General features: G+C 41.0%; 1 protein-coding gene across 6 annotated transcripts in view; it reads left to right on the forward strand.

Moving 5' to 3' along the window:
• Positions 1 to 24,250, forward strand: part of arhgap44a (Rho GTPase activating protein 44a) — a 64,699-nt gene that overhangs the window by 689 nt on the left and 39,760 nt on the right. Inside the window, exon 1 of one of the 6 annotated variants that reach the window (XM_069194576.1) lies at positions 973 to 1,113. The exons of the other annotated variants lie outside the window; for them this stretch is intronic. Within the exon in view, the coding sequence (XP_069050677.1) occupies positions 1,085 to 1,113 (29 nt within the window). The 5' untranslated portion in view covers positions 973 to 1,084. Of the gene's footprint in view, positions 1 to 972; positions 1,114 to 24,250 lie in introns of those variants that run through there. 6 annotated transcript variants of the gene reach the window in all.

Raw genomic sequence — 24,250 nt, forward strand, 5'->3', positions numbered from 1 at the left:
GTTATAATTGTCGTAGTGCTTCGTGAAAATGCTGCATAGTTAATATTAAAGCGAATTAACCTGGAAGCGGTGCAGAGGGGGGTTGTACCGTTAGGGAGCTCGAAATAAAATATTGGAAAACGTCTGAGTGTGACAAGGTGCGTTTATTGTTAGACCTCTGTCAATAATGCAATGAAACTAACGTAGTCTTCCCGCAGAATTATTCTGAAGATAATCGTTCCTGTTATCAGTGATGTTATGAAAGTCCCAGTCAGCTGATTGAAATCGATACTGCCTTGCTGCCGGAACATATAACAGGATAATGAAAAATGTTTGAAACAACGTAACAGTTTTGGTCTAGAGAAGCTATCCGAGTATCGGATGTGCCGCAGTTTGCATGCAACATATTCATTTTTATTAAAGGACACGATTAAAGGACGAGCAGCTTGTACAGTACACTGACGCTGCAAGCTGAAATGTGGTAGCGGTCATTGATTCGACGTCAATGTGTTTTCGATTAAACATCGGTTGTCTGTGTGCTTTAGCTGGCAGGGATACAGTAACGGAGCGTAAGGTTTTTCTGAAACCTTGTGGTGCGTTCTATGATTTGACTATAGGTATTTGTGCAATCTGAATGTCACACAGCAAGGACCACCGGACCCATCGCTGCTGCAAAAAAAATATTGCTGTTCACCCAGCAAAACAAAGATTGAGAACGTGTATATCTGATGAGACGTCGTAATGAAATTGGAGCGAGGCCTCAAGGCAAGGAATGAGAGTCCAACACGAATAGTGTGCTGACCGGTCGTTTTAAAGAACGCATGCGATTTCATCTTTAGGTTCTCAGCAGTATAGTCCTCAGTATCTTCCCATTCCATCGTCCCTCTCCCTATCACCGCTGTAAAGAGCTGTTCGATACGGGTATTGTTTTACAGGAATCCGTGCTATAAATGCAAGTGGTCTTCCATTTCAAACAAGACGTGCAGCTCGGCTCTAGATTAGCGTTGCAGATAATGTGCGCATGACAGAACTAAAATGATTTCCAGTCGGAGCTGCATTGCTGTGCGGTCCACAGTCCTGATAGACACAGTCCTGTACTCCGCTCATGATCACGCAGTCAGCTGTCAAACGCAGGTAAAAGCAAAAACAAAAAATATGCTATTTCTGCACATTCAAATGAAAAAAATCAGAAACAACCGAGAGTGTCATGACGAGGAAACCGAATCCGTCTCAAACGCATTTTACCTAATAACACCGCACTTTATGGTGTTATCGTCGCTCAATTTCGAGGCCCTTCAGACACACCTTCGGGCGAATTTGGAAACGTCTTTTGAGTTCTATTTAAAACGCATAGAGCCGAGAAGAGTTGTTGGGATTGTTTATCGCCGCATCGCTTTAAAATCGTTTTGTTTTCTACGCCTTCGATGTGTTTCCTCTGTGCTGTCCCGTCGGGCAGTCTTTTCAGCCTCCAGCGTGGAAAACCCACGGGAGAAGCGCTTTCCCTCCCCCCTCCCTTGCTTCTGTGGCTACGCAGTGAGGTGCAGAGCAGAACCCACGCAGGACACTTGTCCGGAGGCACGTGACTCGGTCCCGCAACCTCAGGTTACCGATTCTGGGAAGGAGATGTACAGTAGCTCCGCTAGGAATCTTCTGAAATTGTTACGTTCCTGATGTTAAATTGACGGTGCTTTCATAGAACACAAAAATAATATTTGATCGTCGGAGATCTCGCGGTCAGTTTAGTAAAATATTGACGATTTTGAATTGAGAGGAGTTAGTTTAATGCTTCATTGCAGTGCAGAGAACTCCTTATCTAACCCCTTTCAGTGAGCAATGTACAGTATAAATCACGGCCTGTCGAGTTGCTGTGTGCTGTGATTGTGTACGTCTAAGGCAGCCCAGGGCTACCCTTATAGTTGTTTATCTACTGTATAGGTTTTTTTAAATGAAAATGACACTTGGAACCCTTTACAAGGATATCCGATGTGCAGTGAATAATAGGTACATCAGTGGTTTGTTTTCTCTACTTGTGGTGTTCAAGGGAGAAACCCGTTCAGATTAAAAATAAATATTTGTTTAGGTTTGGGGAAAAAACGTGGTCAGGGTGTGGCAGTCCAGGAGCAGGACTACTCATCCTGAAAAAATGAAAAACAGAGCCAGTGAGAGGAAACTAAGGATCTCACCTACTGTATCTACACTGGTCACATGAGGTCATTATCCCTGTAGGGACAACAGGAATCTGTTTCCCAGCAGACCAGCAACGTCTGTTTATCTTTTGATTCACTGTGGTTTTATGAACATGATGCAACACTTACCAGTCTTGGGTGTTACCTTTGTAATGGCAGCGCTACAAAAACAAATTCACAATACGGCTCAATACAGTAAAAGGAAGTCTTCTTTATTTGCTCATTTATTTATTGAGCCCTGGTGTAAATCCTCATGCTAATAGCCTGGTGTTAACCTACAACACATGAAGCTGTTACTGCAGTGTGTAGGTCTATAAAGTTAAAGAGAGGGATATAATATTGAGACCACCGGGACAAAGATTGTGCCATCACTACCTTCAGGGACAATAAACCCAGAGGAGGGTCATCAAGATGCCCTGTTCAAAGGGCTAGCAGACAGAAGGTACGGTAGATCACTTCTGCAGTATTTGGAGAGCTGCCTTTGTCCTGAAGTAGGATACAAAAAGTGATTTTTTGAATCCCCAGCCAAGCAACTATTAAATGTCCCATTTGATCAAGTTTGCCATGAAATTTGGGGTGGGAACTAACAAGTTATTGCTTTAAACATATTTTGTTGATTCAAGTCATCAGTTTGGGGTATCTTTAATCTATTTAAACGAGAATTGAATCGATATTGACTACAGAGTCCAAACAGGAACACCGTCTGTATCAGACAAAGCACATGTCCAAGAACATATTCAGAAGCTGGGGATAAATACAGCTGGCAACAGTTTTATTTCTGTGATTGTTTTGGGTTTGTGTTCTGCTACTATTTCTATTTTATGCCATACTGTTTGATCTAAAAAAACATTTAGCAGTACCAACATAATACAAAATAAGAAAAATGTAATAAGAAATTACTTCAAAGGAATACTATTTGACACATCATGGTCTACAAATGAGAGCCTAAGCAAGGGTGGGGTTTAACACATTGAGGATTTTCAGGAGGAGCCATTTAATGAAAAACGAACTTACAGTGGAGGAATTTAATTTAAATTAAGCTATAAATAATTGCAAGATGCTTTTATAATATTCAGCATTAAAGAATATAACTCCAAACCACTTTCCCCACGTAGCATACTGTATATAGAATAAATGTGATCAAACACAAAATATTTGTGTTCATTTTTACATTTGGAATAGGCATTTGGTCATCAGTGCTGGGACCCTCACAAGTCACGGGGAATTTAAGACTGTGTGTGCAGTACTTCACTGAGAAGCATCCTCACACTGTATCAGTCCCATCCTCACGGTCCTCTGCAGAACAAGCATCCCAGGGAGAAGTGATGCCTTCCTCACTGACAGCGCTAAGCTTGTCCCAGACCTGGGGCCTCTAGTGGACACTGGACTGAAGATGCCCTACACCAGCGCTTTCCAATCCTGCTCCTGGAGGCCAGTCGAAGGTCGGAGGTCAGAGGCCAGAGGTCTCATTTTAACTTGCAATATTATGAGTGAAATAAAGATCTAATCTTTTGAGTAGAACTGAAGCAATGTTCCAGTCCAGTCAAGCAAGGCTTCATTTGGGTTTTTAAGCACAAGTGAATTGAAATCCAGCCTCCCGGATCAGGACTGGGAACCGTTACCTTACACAGCTCAATCCAGGAAATCCCAGAGGCTGACATACTGTAGTCCAGGTCTCCAGGGAGGAATGAGGAGCCAGCCTGCTTCCGCAACTCCTCGGCATGGTGATGTGGGTCATGTCGTCTTTATTGGTTCGTTTCCCCTGCTTATGAACATGAAGAAGTGGCCATGTTCAGGAAAGGGGGTGTCTTTGAGTGTTGATTTGGCCAGACCAGGGGAGCAACATGACACGTCATGTCCTTCGTTTGACAGAAAGACATTTAAAAATCATTTCAGTTGAACCTCCATCCGCCTAATTTTGTTCAGCTGTCAAGTGGAGCCTTTTCAGTTTCCAGTGCTAGCATACTTTCTGTAGCTTAAGCGTGTCTCTTGCTTCCTTTATCTCCTTTCAGCTGTTCATATATTTAACCACAAATCCCACAAATTATTCTTGGTGTTTTGTTTAAAGCTATACATTTTTAAATATTTTTTTGTGGTATGGTGACCAAAACACAACTTTCTAAGTAAGGTCCAGCACGTTGAGCATGTTCCTTTAATTTAAATTGCATTATTTTTATTGTATACATAAGCATTTGGTCTGTTTTTTTTATTTCCTCCCGACAGTCTTGATGGAGACACAGAAGAATCTACTAAGGACCCAGTCCCCAGAAAACAAAAAAAAGCAAAGCTTAATTAAATAATAAAATTCATTTTTGTGCACACTAGCATGTGCACATGATACTTTTAATAGAACACATAATCTCAATGAAATGTTAAGGATAGACTTCCTGTGTTGGGTTATAAGATCGTTATCTAAAAAAATGTCTCCTTTTTGAAACACTTTGAATACATATTTATTTTCTTAGTGTCATTATAGGGTAAAGTATGAGATCTTTTACTTATTGAGAATTTGACACAGATGTGGGCAGGGTAAATCCTTCTCTTATTCTTTTAATCTGGTCTTCCGCTCAGACAGAAGTGTAACAATCCATTAAAGTCACAGAATTAAAATCTGCCAGTGTCTGCATGAGGTAAGGGGAGCAAGTATAATCCTTTTTAGATAGAAGTACATTCACAGCAGCGCTGTATACACTATGCAGTTTATTCAGAGGTTTTTATTTGGAGTTTTGATGCATTTGTGATATATTTGCTCTATTCTAAAGTTGAGTTTTCCCTGCTTTGCTTATTCAGGAAGAAGAGTGTATCTTTAATAAAGGACGCTCTCTTCCAGGAAAGAGGGAGAGATTTTTGTTTTCTGCAGGCTGCTGTTTCAGCAAAGGAAGTTGGGAAATGAGCTCGCTGACAGGGGTTATGCTTTGAAAGCATTTTAAAAAAACGGTTCCAGATAAATACAAGTGAACCTCGACTATCTTTCCATTGTTTTGCAAAAGCACAAGACATTGAGATTCTTCAGATCCCAACACCGCATGAAGACCTTTATTGGGTTTCCAGTTCCATCGTGTTCAGACTGAAAAGTTATACATTAGCTTGATGTTTAATTTGTTAAAGACTGCTGCTGTGACTGTTTTATCTGTGTGTTGAAGCATGTTCTGGAGCATTAAAAAGGGACCAGGGCAGAAAAAAAGATATTAAAAGAGTTACTGTTAAGTTATCGCAAGCTGGTAAGTGGTTTGAATTATTTTTGATGTGTTAAAGAGATTGCCCTGCGATGGGCTGACGTCCTGTCCAGGGTATACCCTGCCATGCGCCTTGTTGTTTGCTGAGATAGGCTCCAGCTCCCCCGCGCCCCTTTATTTGATGAAGCTTTTAGAAAACATGTGGATGGATGGATGTTTAAGAGATGAAGCTTGCTTTCATAAAACTGAAATGAGAAGAATCCTGTTGTCAATGAGATGGAAAGCACACATAGGGAGCTCCTCACAGCAGGGATGGGTATTGATATTTCTCTGCATTAGGACTGTGCTGCCTCTCAGTATTAATCTTATCTGGAATTAGATACCATACAGTACCGGGCGTAGCATCTGTTTGTAGCAAAACACCGAGACAGATTTAGGACTGATATAATGATTATGTGGTTTAAATATTTTATTTAGTTTGTGTCCCCTTCCATTCTAAGTGTTTGAGCATCACATGTGTTTTAGGCTTTTGGTTCATATTGTTTGTCTTTAGAAATGGACACCAGAGTTACAGGTATCTGTTTTAGTTGCGGCATGTAGTAGCATAGTAGTTTTGTCGGTCTGAGTACTGTATGACACATGGCAGTATCTATCAGGGATTGAGTTACCAGCTTTCTGTCCATGAACCCCTGAGCTCGTTGAAGGTCTCCTGTCCGTCTAGGGGCTGACCTCCTGTTTTTTTTGCCCTCTTGAGCTTTCTGACCCCTGTGTGTTCAGGCCAGGTTTGGGAATGCTGTAACATTCCGTTAGGACCCAGTCACCCAGACAGGTGCCAGTTGATATGCACAATTATGTGCTTTTAGCTTTTAATGTTTTTAAAAAACAGACTCAGAATAGCACATTCCTAGAGGGGTGGGGTTACTGTTATCTTTCATGTTATGCGAACAGAAAATGTAAGGAAATAAATTAGATCAGCTGTTCTTTTTGGCTTTAGTTTGTGCCGGGGTCTGTGGGGCTGTTTTGTGTTTCTTTTTGTCACTTTTTCCAGTATTGACATTTTTATGTGCCTTAAGGCTTTTTATGTACAGTACTTCCTTTTTTTAAACGAAAGCTTTGACTTGAGCAGTGTTTTAAGCCAGAATGAAATGTTCTTTTTTAAATTCAGGGTGTTTTGCTTGGGTTGTTGGTTTTAGGTCAACAACAGCTGCTTATATTATAACGCGTGGAGCATGTGTGTTTTTAAAGCTTGTGAGTTTTGCTTAATGGTTATTGTCACCATTGGATGCTTTCTTTTAACAAAATAATGACCTCTGTAAAAAAACAACACATGTTTTCTACAATCCCTGACTCGCACCAGATGTGGCAGCTACTACCATCTCAGACAGTCCCCTCTCCTTTGGATTGCGATATCTTTAGTTGTTGATCACATTGATCGATTGCAGATAAGCCAGGAAGTATATGTTTATCACCTTGGTAGATATTAGTTTCCTTAGGTGGCTGTGTACAAGTTAAGAGTGCTTCCAGCTTTAAGCAACGTGCAGCTTTATGGACCTTTATGGTACTGCAAAGTGTTCATAGCTGACTACATCAGACAGTTGGTGGGTGCTGTCTTTGAAAAAGTCAGACATGTGGATGATGTTGCGTTATGACCCCCAAGGAAGTGGGTGCAAGACATTATCAGAAACTGCAAAATAGCCTGGAGATACTCTGGTATGTCGTTTATCATCCCGATTGCTTTATAATGATTGATACGTGCATGCAATTAAACTAAGGCAGTATCTCTGCACTATAATTAAGTGAATAAAAGCCATTTCTAGCCTGCTAGAGGGGCTTGGGAAAGCTGTTGAGTAACAGTTTCATGTATGAGTCATCATGCACTTGAATATTTTAAAGCTCAGCCTGCTGTCAATGTCCTTGATATCATATCCTTTATTCACTCGGTGGCAACACACTGCTTCTCTTTGTTATCACAACCAGATATAACACCAGTTGGTGGAGGTTGTTGAAAAAGAGTGTTCAGAACCTCACAGGTGCAAATCCCCTAAAAAAGGCAAGTGTGTGGTTTTATTTTGCAATCTGGTTGTTGTTTGGGTCCCACATAATAGAATCGTGTTGCACATAGTAAATGCATGTCAATGAAAAGTTCTACTCAAAACTCAGTCCCTGACTTGCCTTTAAAGGTCCCTCTGCACTCCATAGGTTGAGCAGCAGCGAAGGCTGCACAGAGCCAGATTGCATAAGCCGGTTGGGAAAGGGGAGCTGTGTGACGTTGGTGTCATGGGGAGATAAAAAGTGTGTCTCTCCATCATGGTGTCAGGGATTTTTCCAAGTGCTGCCACTTCCTACAGTGAATGCTCCTGCAGATTTGTAATAACTGATCTCCTTCACATCAAATCGCCTGGAATCTGGAATCGGTTCTGCAGTACGGAACACAGCAGCTGCAGATTTAACCAAAAGATCTAAGCAGTTTTCCAGAGGCTCCAAAATGCAACATAAGAGGCATTTATTTGTCCTGACACGCAGTGCACCAGAAAGCCTCTGTAATGCATCCTGTGTTGTTGTTTCAGAAATGGGGGATGAGTTCAGAAAATGTTTCCCTCCCTCGTTCGGGTCAGATTTTTGGAATTCTGCACTCACTTGATTGTTTGTGACAGGGGTCTGTTATTGTGACCGCTGAAGCGTTTTGCTCAGATTTGATGTGGTGTGTTGTTTCCTACTTCCCAGAGCATAAAGATACATTGCAGCTGTACTGATGCCACTTCTAATTAATATGCTTGGTACCCAGGCATCCTTTGTTTGGAACAGTGAGTGTTTATCTACACAGAGCATTTTTGATTGGAACGAAGTCTGTTACATGGCAGAAGGCACAGGGAGGAAGAACATTTTCATTTGCCAGCAGCAGGAGAGCCTGTGTTTCCAGGGGTCTTGAATTCAGACTGAAGGCATTTATTCATGGGACTTTTTTTCAGTATTATTCTTTGAGATTGTGACCGGAGAGATCATTTGTGAAGAACCAGCTGCATTGCCTCCTGCTTTGAACAGCATTTTGGCATGGTCTTTAGGGAAGTACTTCAGTGGTAATAGGGAAAGCTGAATGCAGATGGAAACTGCGAATGAAGAATCAGACATTACAGTGCAGTAACTTATGACACATGCTGGAAGGAGAACATTTAGTTTTCATTGCCAGTGATTTTTATAACATATCCACCCAGTATGGAACTGACAGTTGTTAAGGACATGGCTTTTTGGCAGCAGCTCCTTTATTACATAAGGAGAATGAGGGCATGTTAAACAGTTGACATGACACGCCCACCTGTCAGAGCCATGTATCCTGAGGCCTGCCACAAGCTCCATGGTGTCATACAGGAGAGACAGTGCTAATTGGAGGAGCAGTACATTTCTCACTGATGTCACTGCATGTCTGCAGGAGCCCAACATGTTGCACAAATTGCTGTTTACTTGAAAGGCCCTGCCAGTTTTTTGCCACTGATTGGAGAATCCTGGGCACACAGCTGGCCACACAGGAGCCACACAGCAGCCCCCAGTCTTTAATGTTAGAAGGTAAAGAAAAGCCTGATGAGCTCAGATACGACCCTCTCTGCACTCTGCCAGTCTCACAGTCAGCCAGAGCAGTGTTTTGCAAAGGCTTTCCCAAACAGTAAAGCATTCCATTGACATGCACCTCTGAATTATGACCTTATAGCTCAGTGGGAGCTGGCGATAGATTTCGACTGCATGCTTACATGCAATATTTCTCTGGATTCCCCTTTAAAAGAATTATTAACCTGTTACTCTGATAACATCAGATTCCTCTAATATCTTATCATGGCTAGACAGGCTAGAGTGTTTTATCATATTTAATTTGTTATTCCTTGCCAGGAATGAGCACTTTTTTACAATGAATGGATGGATATTATCTGTTTTCCAACACTTTCCATCATGTGGATTCTTAGCCTTTTCTGTCTCGTGAAATTATTTTTTGATCCTTTTCTTGCTTTAGGATTTCCCTTTAAGCCGTTGTAATACATGTAAGCATGTATTAAAGGGTTATTATACTTTGAAATGTGATCCTGGATATTCTGTTATCATAACTGGCTGGGAGTTTTAAGGTTAAAGCCTTTTGCTAGCTGATGGGGTTGCTGGTAAAGCTCATCCAAATGTTTGCCACTAATGTGACAGGATAAATCGGGTATTTGCATACATTTACAGCAGACTCTGGCTCGGTGCTAAATCCTGCTGTCTGGAATACCACAAATTCAAAAACCAGATTTTTTAGACTTCTTTTTTTCATATCATCAATTTGTTTTCTTCATCATGAGAAAACATTTTATTTCAAAATTTCATTTGTCGGCTCCACTGCACTCAGTCTGTCTCCATGGAGAGTTATTTTACTAGTATTGATTTATTCATCTCGCACTACACTATATATCCACTACCAAGCAGGGTCAATAAAATGTAAGCCTCCCGGCTTCCTTTTTTTAATAAAAAGATTGTTCTGCAGTATCTGAAACAGGGTGACTTCTAATCTAAAGGTAAAGACCTTTCCCAATAAAGAAAACAGAATTTATTTTTAAAACAATTGTACCATGAACCTAACATAGATTCATGTGTGATCACTTATAATCTGCGCCGTGTGGATTCCGTTCTTCTTGTGCTTCTAGACTTTACACTAAAGTGGTTAGCTGCTGTTGTACACAGAATGATCGAGAGCTAAGAAAACACCTCCCCTCTCATCATCACCCGCTGAAGCTCAAGTTACCGAGAGATAGTTCGCTTCAGTGCGAGCAAGAGGGAGCTCTGGATTAAGAAAGGACATTTGATCCCTTTCCATTTTGCATATGCAAGGTGGAAGCAACCAGGTGATATCTCGGAGCACCTGCTGTGGTGTTTTGGGAGCATCCCCCTGTGTCTCTGTAACGCATGCTGCCATACCCGACCCTTAATTTTTAATGCAAAGCAAAATCGCGAGGCTCTGTTTTCCTCAGGGCTTTTACACAGGTAGGTGTGAGTGCAGAGGGAGGCGCACAGCGGCGGTAGCTGGGCAGCATTCCAAGAGGAGTAGAACACATGAGTGAAAGCCGTACCCTGAAAATAATCCGATTGAGGAAAGACTTTACAACTAGCTCTGACAAATGGAAAGCCTTGATGCTGGAGGAAAGCCTGGTCTGGGCAGATCCCTCGGAGAAACATAGTCTTGTCTTGATCCCAAAAAACATAAAAAAGCTTCTGGGAGAGGGCTATTCAGTGTTCCCTAGTGGCTGGTAGAATACCCTGCAATACACAACATTGGAGCAAAGGGCTCTCTCGGCTGCAATTACAGAGCAGTGTCACTGGATTTGAGGCTAGAGTTTGGATAGCAAGGCTAGGACACTTTTAGGAGAGAACCCAGGAATCACAGATGGGAATACAATGGTGGGATAAAAAAAGCTTCCATTTCCTGTCCTTCACATTTTTGACGGTTTGTTTTTTTACCCTTTATGATTCACTGTTGTCTCTACTGAACATCATTCTGAAGAGCATTGCTTTCATCATGCTAACAGGAAATGATCCAGTGCCTTCATTCACATCAAGTCATGCTTAAGAATTCTGTGAATAGCACAATCTACTGTATGTGCTGTACATAGTTTTTACCGTGCATAGTTTTTATCTTGCGAATTGTTTTTTAATATTCAAAGCTACTGTACATACTGTAAAATGAGACAAAAAGCCTCACAGTCTAATGATTAAAACAACAGACATAACATGTTAGACTATTGCCCCAGCCATGTTGTAATCTGCAGTATATACAGTACAATCCTCTACTTTTTCAAAGCATACAGGTCTTCAAGACGTCACATTAATTTGTTCAAAATCATAGGATGCTACCCATCGAACTAATTACTGATGTTTTAAGAGGCTTTTTACATAGTGCCAGCAGTAAAAAAGCTTGAAAAAGAAAGTCAAAATGATGAATATTTCAAATGGACAGCCACATAGCTGCCAGACCTTCTCAACTAGCTTTTGAAAAAGAGCAGCTCTTAAGAAGTCCTCAAGAAATGACTTTCAGCTTTGGACTCTCCCACATTCCTTGTTCCTGTCGCTCAGTCTCAGAGCTGGGGATCTGACTCCACACCCACTGCACAAGGAATGCAGTTCCGTATGAGAGAAAGCCACCAAGTGCAAGACCACAAGCAAAGCTGGTCAAACAAGAACAATGTATGTAGTGCTGTGTCCTAGTAGTACCATCATCATTTCAGATGTCCAAGGCTCATTCAGGGCTAAACTTGCCAGGAAATGCGGGATTTAAAATACTTACTTTTTTTATTTGCTCTGGCATTGGTTCTTAGTGTTACATTATAGAACTGAACTATATTTGTTTAGAAACATGAACTCATCCGAGATCTTGATCTGCAACATACAGTACTGTACATGCAGCAGTCTCCATTCTAAATTAGATGGCACAGGGACCACCTTATTTACCACAGGGTAAATGTACAGTACCACAGGGTACATTAAAGCTGTGAGGGGTGAAAAACGTCTGTGCTACACACATAGTTCATCCCCTGAGGCCATTGATGTAACACATGGGAGAATGTGCAGTGCCTGAATACTTACCCAATTAACTAGTAACTACCACATTCACCTATAGTGTTACTATTTACAAGGATTAGAGATCTTTAGTGGCATCTAGTGGCAGGTCATCTGTAATTATCAGCGTTTCCTGACCTGGTTTGCCACTGTAGGGTGTGGTAGTAGTATATTTGTGTATGCAATATATTTATGTACTGCAATTCATTAATGACACTATAGTGCACTGTATCTCCAATTCAGTAGTATATTAGTTTATAACATTCAGCATAGAAATGAAATTAATTTCACTGGTTTATACTCTTTATAACGTATTATACAACACAAAGATTAGGTTGCTGTAACTCCACATTTATATTATTCCTGTGATGAGTTTAGGTTCTATTTTGTGCCATTATTCCACAATGTGTTGGATTGTAGTTATGCTTTGCTCATGTTATCTTGCTCAGATATAGTGTTTACTGCACAGAAGTTACAGGTAATACCCCAAGTATTTGATTGGGATTAGTTTGAACCAGATTCAGCTTCCATCCTGAATAACCAAAGACCTCAAATTAAAAGATCAAAAACCTTGTTCAGTACTTCATTGTGTACCATGTGTGTCACATGTACCATGTTTAGAAAATTAACGTAATACCAAATAAAAAGCCCTGTAATGAATTTGTAGTATGGCGTGTTTGGGTAGGTGTGTATTCGTACCCCTGTTGATTGGCTGGTATGAGACTGTAAATTGCCTGAAACTACCATTCAGTCTCTGTAAAACTGAAGCAAGGTGTTACCTGTTAATTTATTTGTCATGGAATGATGGGAGTTTTTTTCTGTATCACCCCTGGCTTTGCACCAATAATTCAGTGATCATAAGAACTTGTTGGCTGTGTAATATACACTGAATGCACAGGTTCAGTCCCCACAATTCACTGGATATACAGTAATCAAAACATTTTGTCACTTCAGTCCCAGTTTTTTCTGCTAGTTGTGTTTCCTCTGAAACACATCCCACCCCCGTGTGTATCATGGGGGACACTGCCTACAGTGAGCTTCAAAACTGAGCATGCCTGACAGTGTGTTATTGCTGCAAGAATACGTTTCTTCTGCTGACACGCTAAGGCCTTTCACACATTTTGTACAAATTAATTCTGACAATAATACATCGTTCCCATCATGAACCTTGATGTCCTTGCGTTTCAGTGTTTTTGGTAAATTTGTGCGTCGATGGTGTAACCAGGAGTGCTACCTAAAATGATTTTGTATTGTAACATGGAAGGCGATGAGATATTTGGCTGTGCTTGGCACATCTCTGACCTGCAATGAATACTAAAATTGTGTGAATTCACTAGCATTGTTCCCCAAGAAATATCAGAGTGAAAGCTCCACAACATTTGCGTTTACTTTTAAAAGGACAGCGCAGCGTGTACGGATTACTGTTTATAGAGTGATGCCTAACGTCTGTGAAGTCACTAATGGCAATGGTTCGCAATGTCTGTCTTTATAGTGCAATTTCCTCCGTGCCTGCCCTCGACAGGCCAGTGCGGTGTCTTGGAGTGTCTGTGTGTGTTTCTTGCAGCTATTCTGGCTTGCTTAACAAAAAGCTGTGACCTAGTTTGCTGGCCAGATAAGTGGGTTTTCTGTTTTGGTAACCTGATTTCCCTCCACCTGCCCTTTTTCATGCAACCTGTCTTTAATTTGCTCTTCAGGAAAGCCATTTGGAGCTCTTCTATTTGTTTTGTATATTTTGGCAGAATTTGTGTTAGTTTTCTATTCCTGAAAAAAACGTATCAGGAAAAGCAATCTCTTTATGACAACATTTGCACTCCTCTAAAGGGCTGTTAGCCCTTGCTATGTCAAATACTGAATACTGTAGATGCTATCACTGTTACCCTTCTCCTCACTCAGTATAGATGTTTGTCTCAGAAACGTTTTGTAAATAATTGAATTGTAAGATCTTTCAATAGTAAACGTTTTTTTTGTATTGGGAAATAAATCTTGTACTGTATATCCCTTCTGGAGATGTTTAGTCAGTGAAGTATAGGGCTATAAAGCTGCATACCAATTCAATGAGATAGAACCCCCACCTAAAATGAAATAACCTTAAATAGCTGATAATGTTGTAGATTATCAACATGTCTGATAGCAGGAGAACACATGTGGCCAAGGTAGATGTTGATAGTCTACGCCTATGCCATAAATACAATTTATCTACTCCAAGACTCTATTTTGTCATTTTGATGCCACTTTAACAGAAATATACATCTGTAATAGTATCTCTGTGCTTCTTCTCCATTTGCTCAATCATGTTTTTGATGGATTAAAAAATGATATAAATGCACTTAAAGTTGCTTTAAACCACAGTTTGCCAACAAATTGGAGCAAATTAAATGAGTGTATTTTTTTATTTTTGTTGTTTTGAAAATGTTTGCTTCTCGGAAGGATAAAATGGCCCTGAACAGAGTAAGACATGGATGGCAGCCACAGAATAAACAGAGATACAAGAAGCATCTCTGGGATTCAGAACACACTCTGATGTCCAGTCCAGTGTTTATTATTTTCACAGGTCGCCTGGGGATAACATACAATAAGCTTCAACATATGGTCCTTGGTAATACATCAAGACCGTTCTGTAAAAACAAGTTGTAGTTCCTGCAGTGAGACAATACTTGTTGTAGTGCTGAATAAATTTGATTGCTAATGTTCATTTCTAATGTTGTTTTTTTTTCTGGGGGGTTATTTTTTCTCAGTGTAGTGTAAGCAATCGGATAATACATCATTTTTGTGTAGCACTCTGAGCTTATCAAGGAATATTACTACCTCATTTGTGTATCTGTGATTCAATCAGGAAGACTGCATACACAAACAACAGAGAAATAACTGATGGATTAGCTGATATGATTCAAATGTCTTTAGCATATTCTCATTGATCAGATGTTCCTGCAGATTTTGCATAAACTGTGCCATATTCCAGGCAGTACTGAAAAAGTCTTTCCATTTCATTGCTCCTTGAAAAAATGCATCTTAAATGCATGTTTAACAGTACACCTGCATTATGTGCATGGTGGGGCTACCTCAATGCATTACATTTTATGCAGGGGGTGTAGTAAAACTGATAGGAAAGAGAAGGATGTATCAAACTTGTATGATAAATAGCTGTTTTTATTTTCTCTCAATAATACCTGTGGAGGTTCCTAACAGGTTATGCATAAGGTATGTGTTTAGGATTTACTGGATTCTGGATTACAGAGTTTCTCAGGGGGAAAATGAGGTTAGACCTCCATTACACTCATTTAGCTTGTCTTTATTGAAGAGGATGTGTATATTTTGCTTTTGCATCATATCAGAAGGAAATGGAAAAACAGGAGCCAGTGAGTGAATTACATCATTGTTTAGGATCTCTGTCAAAGCGGAGTTGTGTCATTTCGATGTGGTATCTGTAATCTCCCTAGGCACACAAATGTGTGTGTGAAAAACATAAGCTAAAAAACAGTTAAGTTACCAGTATTATTTTTAAAAATAAATATTGATCCCTTAAGCAACATTTCCATTGTGACGATACTGGAAAGGCATAGCAATATATGCAATATAATACAATCCAGTATTACAAGTGGAAGATTGCATGTACAGTTTGAGTGTGTAACAAACTGCTCTTTGATATAGGGCAGTTCTGACTATGACAGTTTCTATTTCATTTTTAGAAATATTAACCCCCAGTCACATGGCAGTGAAATTATGGGTGGGTACCTTATTACAAATGACAGATGTGAGTGACGTTGAAAAAATCTCCCTAGAGATTTTCTGTGACTCACCGATTTGTACAAACTCTCTTCAGGTAAATCAGGGATGGTTAATTTTAGTCTTCTGTCTATGATTGTCTTCAGATGATTCTTTTATCTTATCTTTGTAGTACATTTAACAAGTCTACATACAGAAGCACACAAGAACAATTGACAGATTCAAAACAAGATTTGCCCAGAAATAAACAAGTTTCTTTCTGTTATTGGAGAAAGATTCTGTATTATTCAAGCTGATGTTGAGAGAATGATTTTTTATTAATGGGGTTTATGTGGGAGAATTATTCTGTGCTAATGAGGCTGATTTTGGAAAATGATTCTGTATTAATCAGGTTTATGTTGGAGAATGACTCTGTACTAATGAGGCTGATATTGGAGAATGATTCTGTATTAATCAGGCAGAGGTGAAGTCTTGATGACATGATTAAGGACCCAGTGACACTGTCCTTTCTTGATACATGCGTCTTCATGCTCAGAGGGGTGTCTTTTTACTCTGCAGCAGTAAGTGAAGTTATGAGTAGGTTTCCTCTCCTGAGCCTGGTGAGAGATGTTTTCCTGCTGTTTGCAAAAAAAGTTTGAAAACAGACACAGGAGACAGAACCCTAATGTGTTATTGATCTTCAGGTCTCCTTTATATCATCCCTTGCAAGTTTCCAAAAAATGTTCTTTGTGAGCTAAGAAAAAGTCAAAGCCTCGCTTTCAAGCTCAGCATCTTGCGTGCTCCTCTTCAGCAGAAATGTTTTCAATCCTTCATTGAGCTAGAATGTTTTATCCACAGACTCCAGATGAGTTCTCACCTCTAATCTGCTGCGTTATAAGCAGTGGAAATAGAAAAATGCCATACCTCTTATTTTCAATACAAGATTTTGCTATGACAAATTGAAGAAAAAGCGTAATATCGTAATGCAAAGTTCCCTGGTAAAAAAAAGACATGGATTCCCAAGGGCCTCATTTATACAAAGCTGAGCTGAAATTCTCTTTGATGAAAATAAGGACTGTATAGGCTGAGATTCCTGATTTTGCCATCTTTAAATGCATTAATTCGTCACTCAGATGTATAATTGAAAACAGGTCCTGGAGATATTATATTAAATGTAACTGCACTTTTATTGTTGAGCTTTTGAACAGGTGCAAATTCGTAATGATGACCGAGAGACCTGTTTATACAGGAGGACATTTAGTATTGCAATTAGAGAGCCTTGCTCAAGGCTACAACAGCAGAACGCCACCTGGGATTTGAACCCAACACCCACTTCAGACCATATGTAGGCCCAGAGCCCTAACTACTACTCCACGCTTTATGTAAAAACAAATATGCAGCTGTTTATTCTTAAATGAAAATAATAAATGAGTGTATTCGTCTGTCCTCGGTGAACAGTCCTTTGTAACCGATGAAACCATAGTACGTAATCGCACATCACAGTGCATTCCTAGTAAAAGAAAGGCACAGAAATAGTACGTTTTGTGAGCATGATTAAAACTGCAAAACTACAGTGAGCTTCTACAGCAGAAACATTATCAAGAGGTTACCTAACCTATACTGAGTGTAGAAATGGATAACCCCTTTAGTTCAGTATCGATGAGTTGGGGCTACAATGTAGTTTAATGACTTAATGATAAATGCACTTTTAGTTGGGGAGTTAAAGTTGAATTCGCTTTGCTAATATTAACTGACCACATTAGAGGCTTTATGTTAACTTTTTTATGGGTGGCAAGATCTAGGTTATGATCTTTCACTTACACTGATAAGAGCAATGATACTATTTTAATAAGAGTAACAACATTAATAGAGCAGAGTGTTTTTTTTAACTTTAATTAAGTGATTTCTCAGACTGGTTTTTTTCTGAAGGATCTGCCTTAGATAAGAATATCTTCAAGAGTCAGATTACGATGCATGTGCTTACAGAAGATTGTATCCCAGCAATTTTAATTGTTGCAAATATCTCCACTGATAGCAACACGCTGCATTTCTCTGATTGACGCCTCAGGATGCTGGTCTAAACCATGAAGTCAGAACCATGTGAGCTTCAGATGTAAAAACGCAGGTAGTAAACTTTGACAGTTATGTCAGTAATCCTGACAGCTGGGGACAATTACTAAAATAAGTGCTGAGGGGTACATGCTGTCCCCTTAAAAATAAACAATCAGGAATATGTACAGTACTAATGAAAAACATATTTATTAGGCTCGTGCATTTTCTTGGTATTTGTTTGTGTGTTTTATTTACTGCAGCTAGTTTTTTAAACATATCAGGAGCAGATGCCATGTTCTGCTAGTTCTCTCCCGCCAGGATTTGAATCCGGCGTGTCTCAGAATCTGACCGCGTCACGCCATCGCAGCGTGACACCGATGCCCCCTGTGGATTCCTGGTCCCGCAGAGTTGCAGTAATCCTTGATCGCAGCTGCAGTATCAGACACCCACAGCAGCGGAGGCTGCTGCTCCAGCCCAAAGCCCCCCTCTCTGGCCCAGAATAGGGCCTCTTGCAATACAGGCTCATTAAAAGTGTCTCCGCTGGCATTCACAGACACAATAAACACATGAAAAAGTGCTCTTAAACTCCAGATAACCCCTGTTGGGAAGGTACACAGTCACAGCTGATCTGCTTCCTTCAGTTTAGATACTTCTTTTCCCTCTCAGGGCCTGTGGGACTGCAAGACGTTGGTGTCCCTGTTTGGCTGGCTGGCAGGCAGGCAGGGAGGGATATATCCTGTATTTATTTGCTGTGTGTTATCGGGCTTCCAGGCTCCCCCACAGGGCCGGGAGGATCAAGGGGGGCCCAGTGGATGGGAAAAGCGGGAAGTTGAGGCTGGGTGATGTGGCAGGAGAGTCCTGGGCTCGGAGGGGGCTCGAATCCCTGCCCGCTCGGGGGCAGCTCGGCTTGCCTCGGCTGTTTCCCCCACTTTCATCTTCTCTTGCAAAACTAGAACTGTTATGTTCTGTCTCTGTGTAATAGGATTTGTTTTGTCATTGTCCTGTACAAGCCTCCATCTTCTGATAGGCGTTATAATGAAATGTGTCCACTGGTTGCCACTTAAGACATGCAATATACCCTTCTGTTTCAGTGCAGCATTTATTTCCCAGGTACAGTAGATAAGGGGGTAATTTTATTAAGAAAAGATCACTGTATTGGCCATATACTATTTCTTGTATTAGGAATTTGTCTTTTCGCATAGTCTCCATGAGACACACAGAAAGGGAGAAGCTGGGGGTCAGAGCGCAGGGTCAGCCAATTATACAGCACCCCTGGAGCAGTTGGGGTTAAGGACCTTGCAGAGTAGGATTCCTCTGCTGGCCGCGGGATACGAACCAGCGACATTCCAGCCACAGGCGCAGGTCCTTAGCCACAGAGCCACTGCATCGCGGTTAGATTATTTTAAATGATAATTAATTAATATTAGATTTATTACTCTGTGGGTTCTAGCTCTAGGCACTCCGTAAACTATTAAAGAGGTACCAACGAGTGATAATTTTAAAAATGCTTGTCTTCAGTGCTGTTCTCCGTCATCTTCCATTACCTTCACACGTTGCTGTGATATCATGAGTTGCTACACAGGTCTGACAATTGGTGCTACTTTAGAAGGTCATACAGTGTTTTAGTAACTGATTTACAGCATTGTTACAGACCACGTCTCCCCATTTATTAATTTACAGTTCAGGCAGTAATAATTGTTGAACAGAACTGGTCATAATTTGTCTTCACGCAATTGGGAAAGAATTGCCGCTTGTATCCTGTCCAGCGTGATTTAATTTGTTTTATCATCACACAGCGGGGAACACAGGAATACATCATTCATGTCAGAGGATTTCTCCTCCACGCACAGTTACTGTACGTGATGCAGTGTCAGACTTCATCTCGTTAGTTTCCCAACCCGCTAACGTGGCAAGGTTCGAGTGTGGATCTGCCTCAGTGTGTGTACTACATCAAATATTTCAAATTAATTGCACTCTAAAATTATGATCACAGAATATTTTTCGCTCAATAAAATGGCTAAATTGACTTAAATTTTAAAAGGTTTGTTTTTGTGCGCTAAATGAAGGCAACAGACAAAATGACAAGGATTAAAGAAAACGGGAAAATAATGTGAATAATATGATCTTTTGCAGACTCTTATTTTAGGGCAATGCTTTGACCGCGCTGTTGGAAATTCCACTGATATCTGAATTTTTTTGCTGTAGTCTTTGGATCAAGTTTCAACAGGAAAAGAACTCCTTATTGCCTTTTTCTGTATGTAGCTCTTTTCTTGCAAGCACTGTTGTAACAGTGAACGTCTTTCACTGAATCAGCACATTTTCTTGTTTTTTTTAAGCAGGCGAATGTTATCTCTCCCATGACTGGCCAGATGTATTCGTTTTGGAATCGAGCTTCACTTTGTCATGACTCGGTCGGTTTTGTTTTTCACCCCGGTCTCACTCAGCCACAATGCCTGGAAGTAAGGAAGCCAGAGTAAGGAAGCAGGGAGGAGTAAACGTGCTGCACCGGAGGGTTAGTGGAGAGCTGAGCTATCGGGGCTGTTGGCTGTATGGAGGCTGTACAGGCAGGAAGTCCCTCATTGTCCCTTGCCCCCCACACTCTCCGGACCTGCCAGCAGGCTGGGAATGCTGGAAGAGCAGCCTGGAATCTTGGAATCTAGCGCTGGAGGTGCCAGCATGACTGAGGGTGTTGAACCAACAATTGCAACCAACCAGAGCAATAATGCAGTTAAGAACAGCACCAGCATGTTAAAATAACCAAAAAAAAACATGTAGAGTATCTTCATCTTAGATAGTCCAGGAAACTGACCTCACACAGGTCTTATTTTATTTACTGATAGAACGGAGATAACGTCACATTTTTTTGTCTGTGATTAAGAAGCACCTGTTATTCTTGGCATGCGGCATAAATGTCGACAAGCATGTAGTATCGTAAAGTGCATTGCCCCTTATAACATCACAGACTTTATGTCATCTGTGCAATAATCTTAGCATTGTATTGCATGACGTCTGCTGTAGTGTTTATGTAAGAGTGGTGCATTTATATGTAAATCTGTAACTTTCATTATAATGGCATCTTTCAAATACTGTGCGTTCACTGCAGCATTTTTGTATGCTAATTTAAAAACACAGGTTGACTTAGTTGGCAATGACGGATAAGGGTGAAATGGGCTATACTGCACAGGGAATTTTGTCCGCCTATGCCAGCAGCTTTAGATAAAAAACTGCTGTGTTTGTGTGTCATCTTGTGATTTGCTTCAATTATACCTGAAATTTTCCATTACTAAATATTGCAGATCAGCCTGTGTGGGAGTGTGTGGAGGTGTGTATCCACAGTGTTGAGCTTTCACAGGATACAGAAGGCCTGTATCTTTTTGTTTCAGCATTAGTGGCAGCAAATGCCATAATTACAGTACTTTTCTGAGATAACTGCACCATGCAGATCCTTCGAGAACGCATTTGAAGAGATTGCTTTCGTTTCCTCGCTGATGTAGCAGCATGATGAGCACAAATGACACTGGTAACCAAGACGCGGAGATCCTGTCTAGCTCCTCTTGGGATGCAGCTGCCTACTTTAAACCCAGAGCCTCCCTTAGAAATAGCAGCTGTATTAAAACAAAGGGAGGATTTTTCCATGAGTTAAGTCATATACTTTCTGTGGAAAAAAAAAAAAAGATGTACATTAATTTCAGCGGAAAGCTATGCAATCATTAACGTCATCACAGAACATTCACAGGGCCGTGCTGAGAAAGAGAGTGTGACGGCTCCCCACCTTGTCTCTGCACTGCCAGAGTCATGTGTCCAGCTTGCAATGGTGCAGTCTACCCACCACACTCTGTTTTCCCCACAAGTCAGTGATGTGCTTCCATCAGTTTATCAGTTCTGATCTTTTAAGCACGACCTCTTAACACCCTGCCATGGTACAATTTATTCATCCTGTTTAATTCTACTCATGAGAGGAGAATATACCCTGTCGCACCTTCAGGGAGCACAGAAATAGGCACTGAAACAGCATTCCTGGGAGACTGCAGAGAATGCCACACACCCTGATTTTTTACATGCAGTGCTTGGCACAGCGCATCAACAGCTGCGGCGAAACTTATACAGGGACTGACCGCCGCCTGGTGTCTGAGATCGTGGTGACGTTGTGTTGGCTGCAGCACAGGGGAGGCAGACAAAAAATGAGCCTGTCTGGGATCTGTCCTACTATGCAGTAGGTGTGGAGAGATAATGCAGATGTCTTAGAAATAACTTGTGGAGAAAATAAATGAGGGGACAGCAGCTCTCAAGGCACTGCCTCTGCTTCCCTGAGATATTTATTGGATAGTCACGTTGTGATAACCTGGCCAAGGAGCTATTACAAGGCCATCCAGTCTCTTCCTTTTTTCAGGAGTGCAGTGATTGGATCTCTGTCGGAATATTTCATTCCTTTTCCCTTTCCTGTCATTATTCGTTTGCCTGAGCTTGCACTGAGGGCTGTGAGGGCTTAGGAAATTCGGATCGTATCAACGCAGGAAATATAGACATTGTAGCTCAGAGAGCCCTGGAAACTTTACAGCAGATCTGTGTTTAAATATACCAGAAACTGTGTAAAATTGCATGCAACTCTGCTGGTTGATTTGTTTGTATGCATACTTTGTGTGCTGATCAGAAGTCTTTTCAATCAGGTTCGAGAAAACAAGTTTCATGATGCTGGTTAAAAACAACAAAAAAAAACAAGGTTTTGAACCAATATGCATTACAGATAAATGTGTTTTTTTGTCTCCTTTCTTTCTGAATGTTTTTATATTTTTGATTTCACTCGCCTAACAAAATGGTTGAAATCAAGCAGGTAGAAAAATAATGGCTACACTGATATGAGATATGTGTTGCAAATCAAGTGTCAGAAACCTGATGCTGTTCAGGCATTACAAATAATGGAGTTTCCCCTTTTTTAAGTTAACCAGGCTCTTTGACTGCAAATGAAGATACACGAGATTCTGTTCTGTCGTCCTCTGCGGTTGTTAATTCCTCTGCAGCACCAAGACTTTGCCTGTTCAGGAAGCAGACAGAGCTTCAAATTAGCTCCAGTCCTGGCGCAGCGTTTCATGGACACTGGCCAAGTAAAACCTGAGAGGACTGCAGCCAGCGTCTGCTGTAGGGAGACCCCCTAACCCCTTCCATTCATGGCTGGGAAAAGAAATATTTTGCCTTCTGTACATTCTGGTGTCAGTAGGAAGGTGGTGGTGATAATGGAGCGGGCTGTATTTTTAAAAGCACGGAATAAAACGGTAACTACCCTCTCCTTCACCCCACCCAGCCCTACACCAGCTCCCCGTTCATTCCAGGATGTCGTAGATAAGCCCACAGGAGACACGGTTATCAGTCTGTCCTACAATAGGTTTAAAGGTTTAAGAATTTGTTTTCATGCAATAATCATTTTTAATTTCAGTGTGCCATTGGGGGCAAAACACAATGGGAGATTTAATCCGTGATAAGAAAGACAGCTGGAATTTATTTCTGTCATTATGATTCCTGTACTTTTCTTTTTGTTTCATTTTTCCTTATAGATTTCTCAGGAAAAAAGACCAGGGTTACAAGTGATATCCCTGCTCTCGGTAGGGGCACTGGATTTTGGACAGCCTGCAGATTGCTTGCTCAGCAATACAAAGCACTAGCAGCAACGCACATGTTCTGCCCTAGTCAGTCTGGACCTGGCAGTGTTTTTGATAGTCGGTGGAAGTGTGGAGACACAGGCAATCAGCCCTCACTCTAATGATCTTAATCCTAGAACACACATCCTGTTCTCCATGTAAAGATATTGAGTTACACGTTCCTTCTAATTCCAAGCATAACACATTATGCGCACACCAAATAGTCAGGACTCAAGCATGAGTATTTTTAGCCGTGATGAAATATTTATCCCTCAAAATGCATGAAACATAACTGCTGCATACTGCACGTTTCTGAAGACCAGAGACGTGTTTCCCCGCTGTTGGCAGAGCGGAGCTCTTCCCGTAACAGCTTGTAACGCTGTCCGAGGCTCTGAGGGGGAACTTCCAATTTTTTTAAAAAAAGGTAGCGAATTCCCATCAATTCCCAGGATTCTGCATCGTGGATAAAACAGACCACCTTGGTCTTTGGTCACGTTTTTTTTTTAGTTAAAAGTATTTCTTATTGTGGTTTCAGTCTGCTTTTTTAAATGTATGTTCCTTTTGAACTGAATGCAAGAGCCGCCATCTAATCCAGCTAGCAACATTGTTCAATTCTGCTGTGCGCGCCTGGCTGTGTTTAGTGTGCTGCTGCGTTGCGCTATGACGTAAGGCAATGCCGTAACAGCAATGCCAGTGTGCTTCCGCTGAGCCCTGCGTATCTACTGGCACGTCTGCCTGGCTGATTGAACTCTTTCCCACTCTTTTCACTGGGGCATCTCAGTACTCCCATTGGCATAGTTGATCACTGCTGGGAAGAGGGATCACATCTTCCAAAACAAAAAAATCAATCTAAAAAGCACTGTAGGACTGAAGCCTTGGAGTGCCACACCTGTGCTCCGGCTTCTTTAATCTAGAGGGTGTATGCCATTAAAGATGGCTGCAAGACAGGTTACAG

Source organism: Lepisosteus oculatus, chromosome 9 (assembly GCF_040954835.1).
Source record: "Lepisosteus oculatus isolate fLepOcu1 chromosome 9, fLepOcu1.hap2, whole genome shotgun sequence".
NCBI classification, from domain to species: domain Eukaryota; kingdom Metazoa; phylum Chordata; class Actinopteri; order Semionotiformes; family Lepisosteidae; genus Lepisosteus; species Lepisosteus oculatus.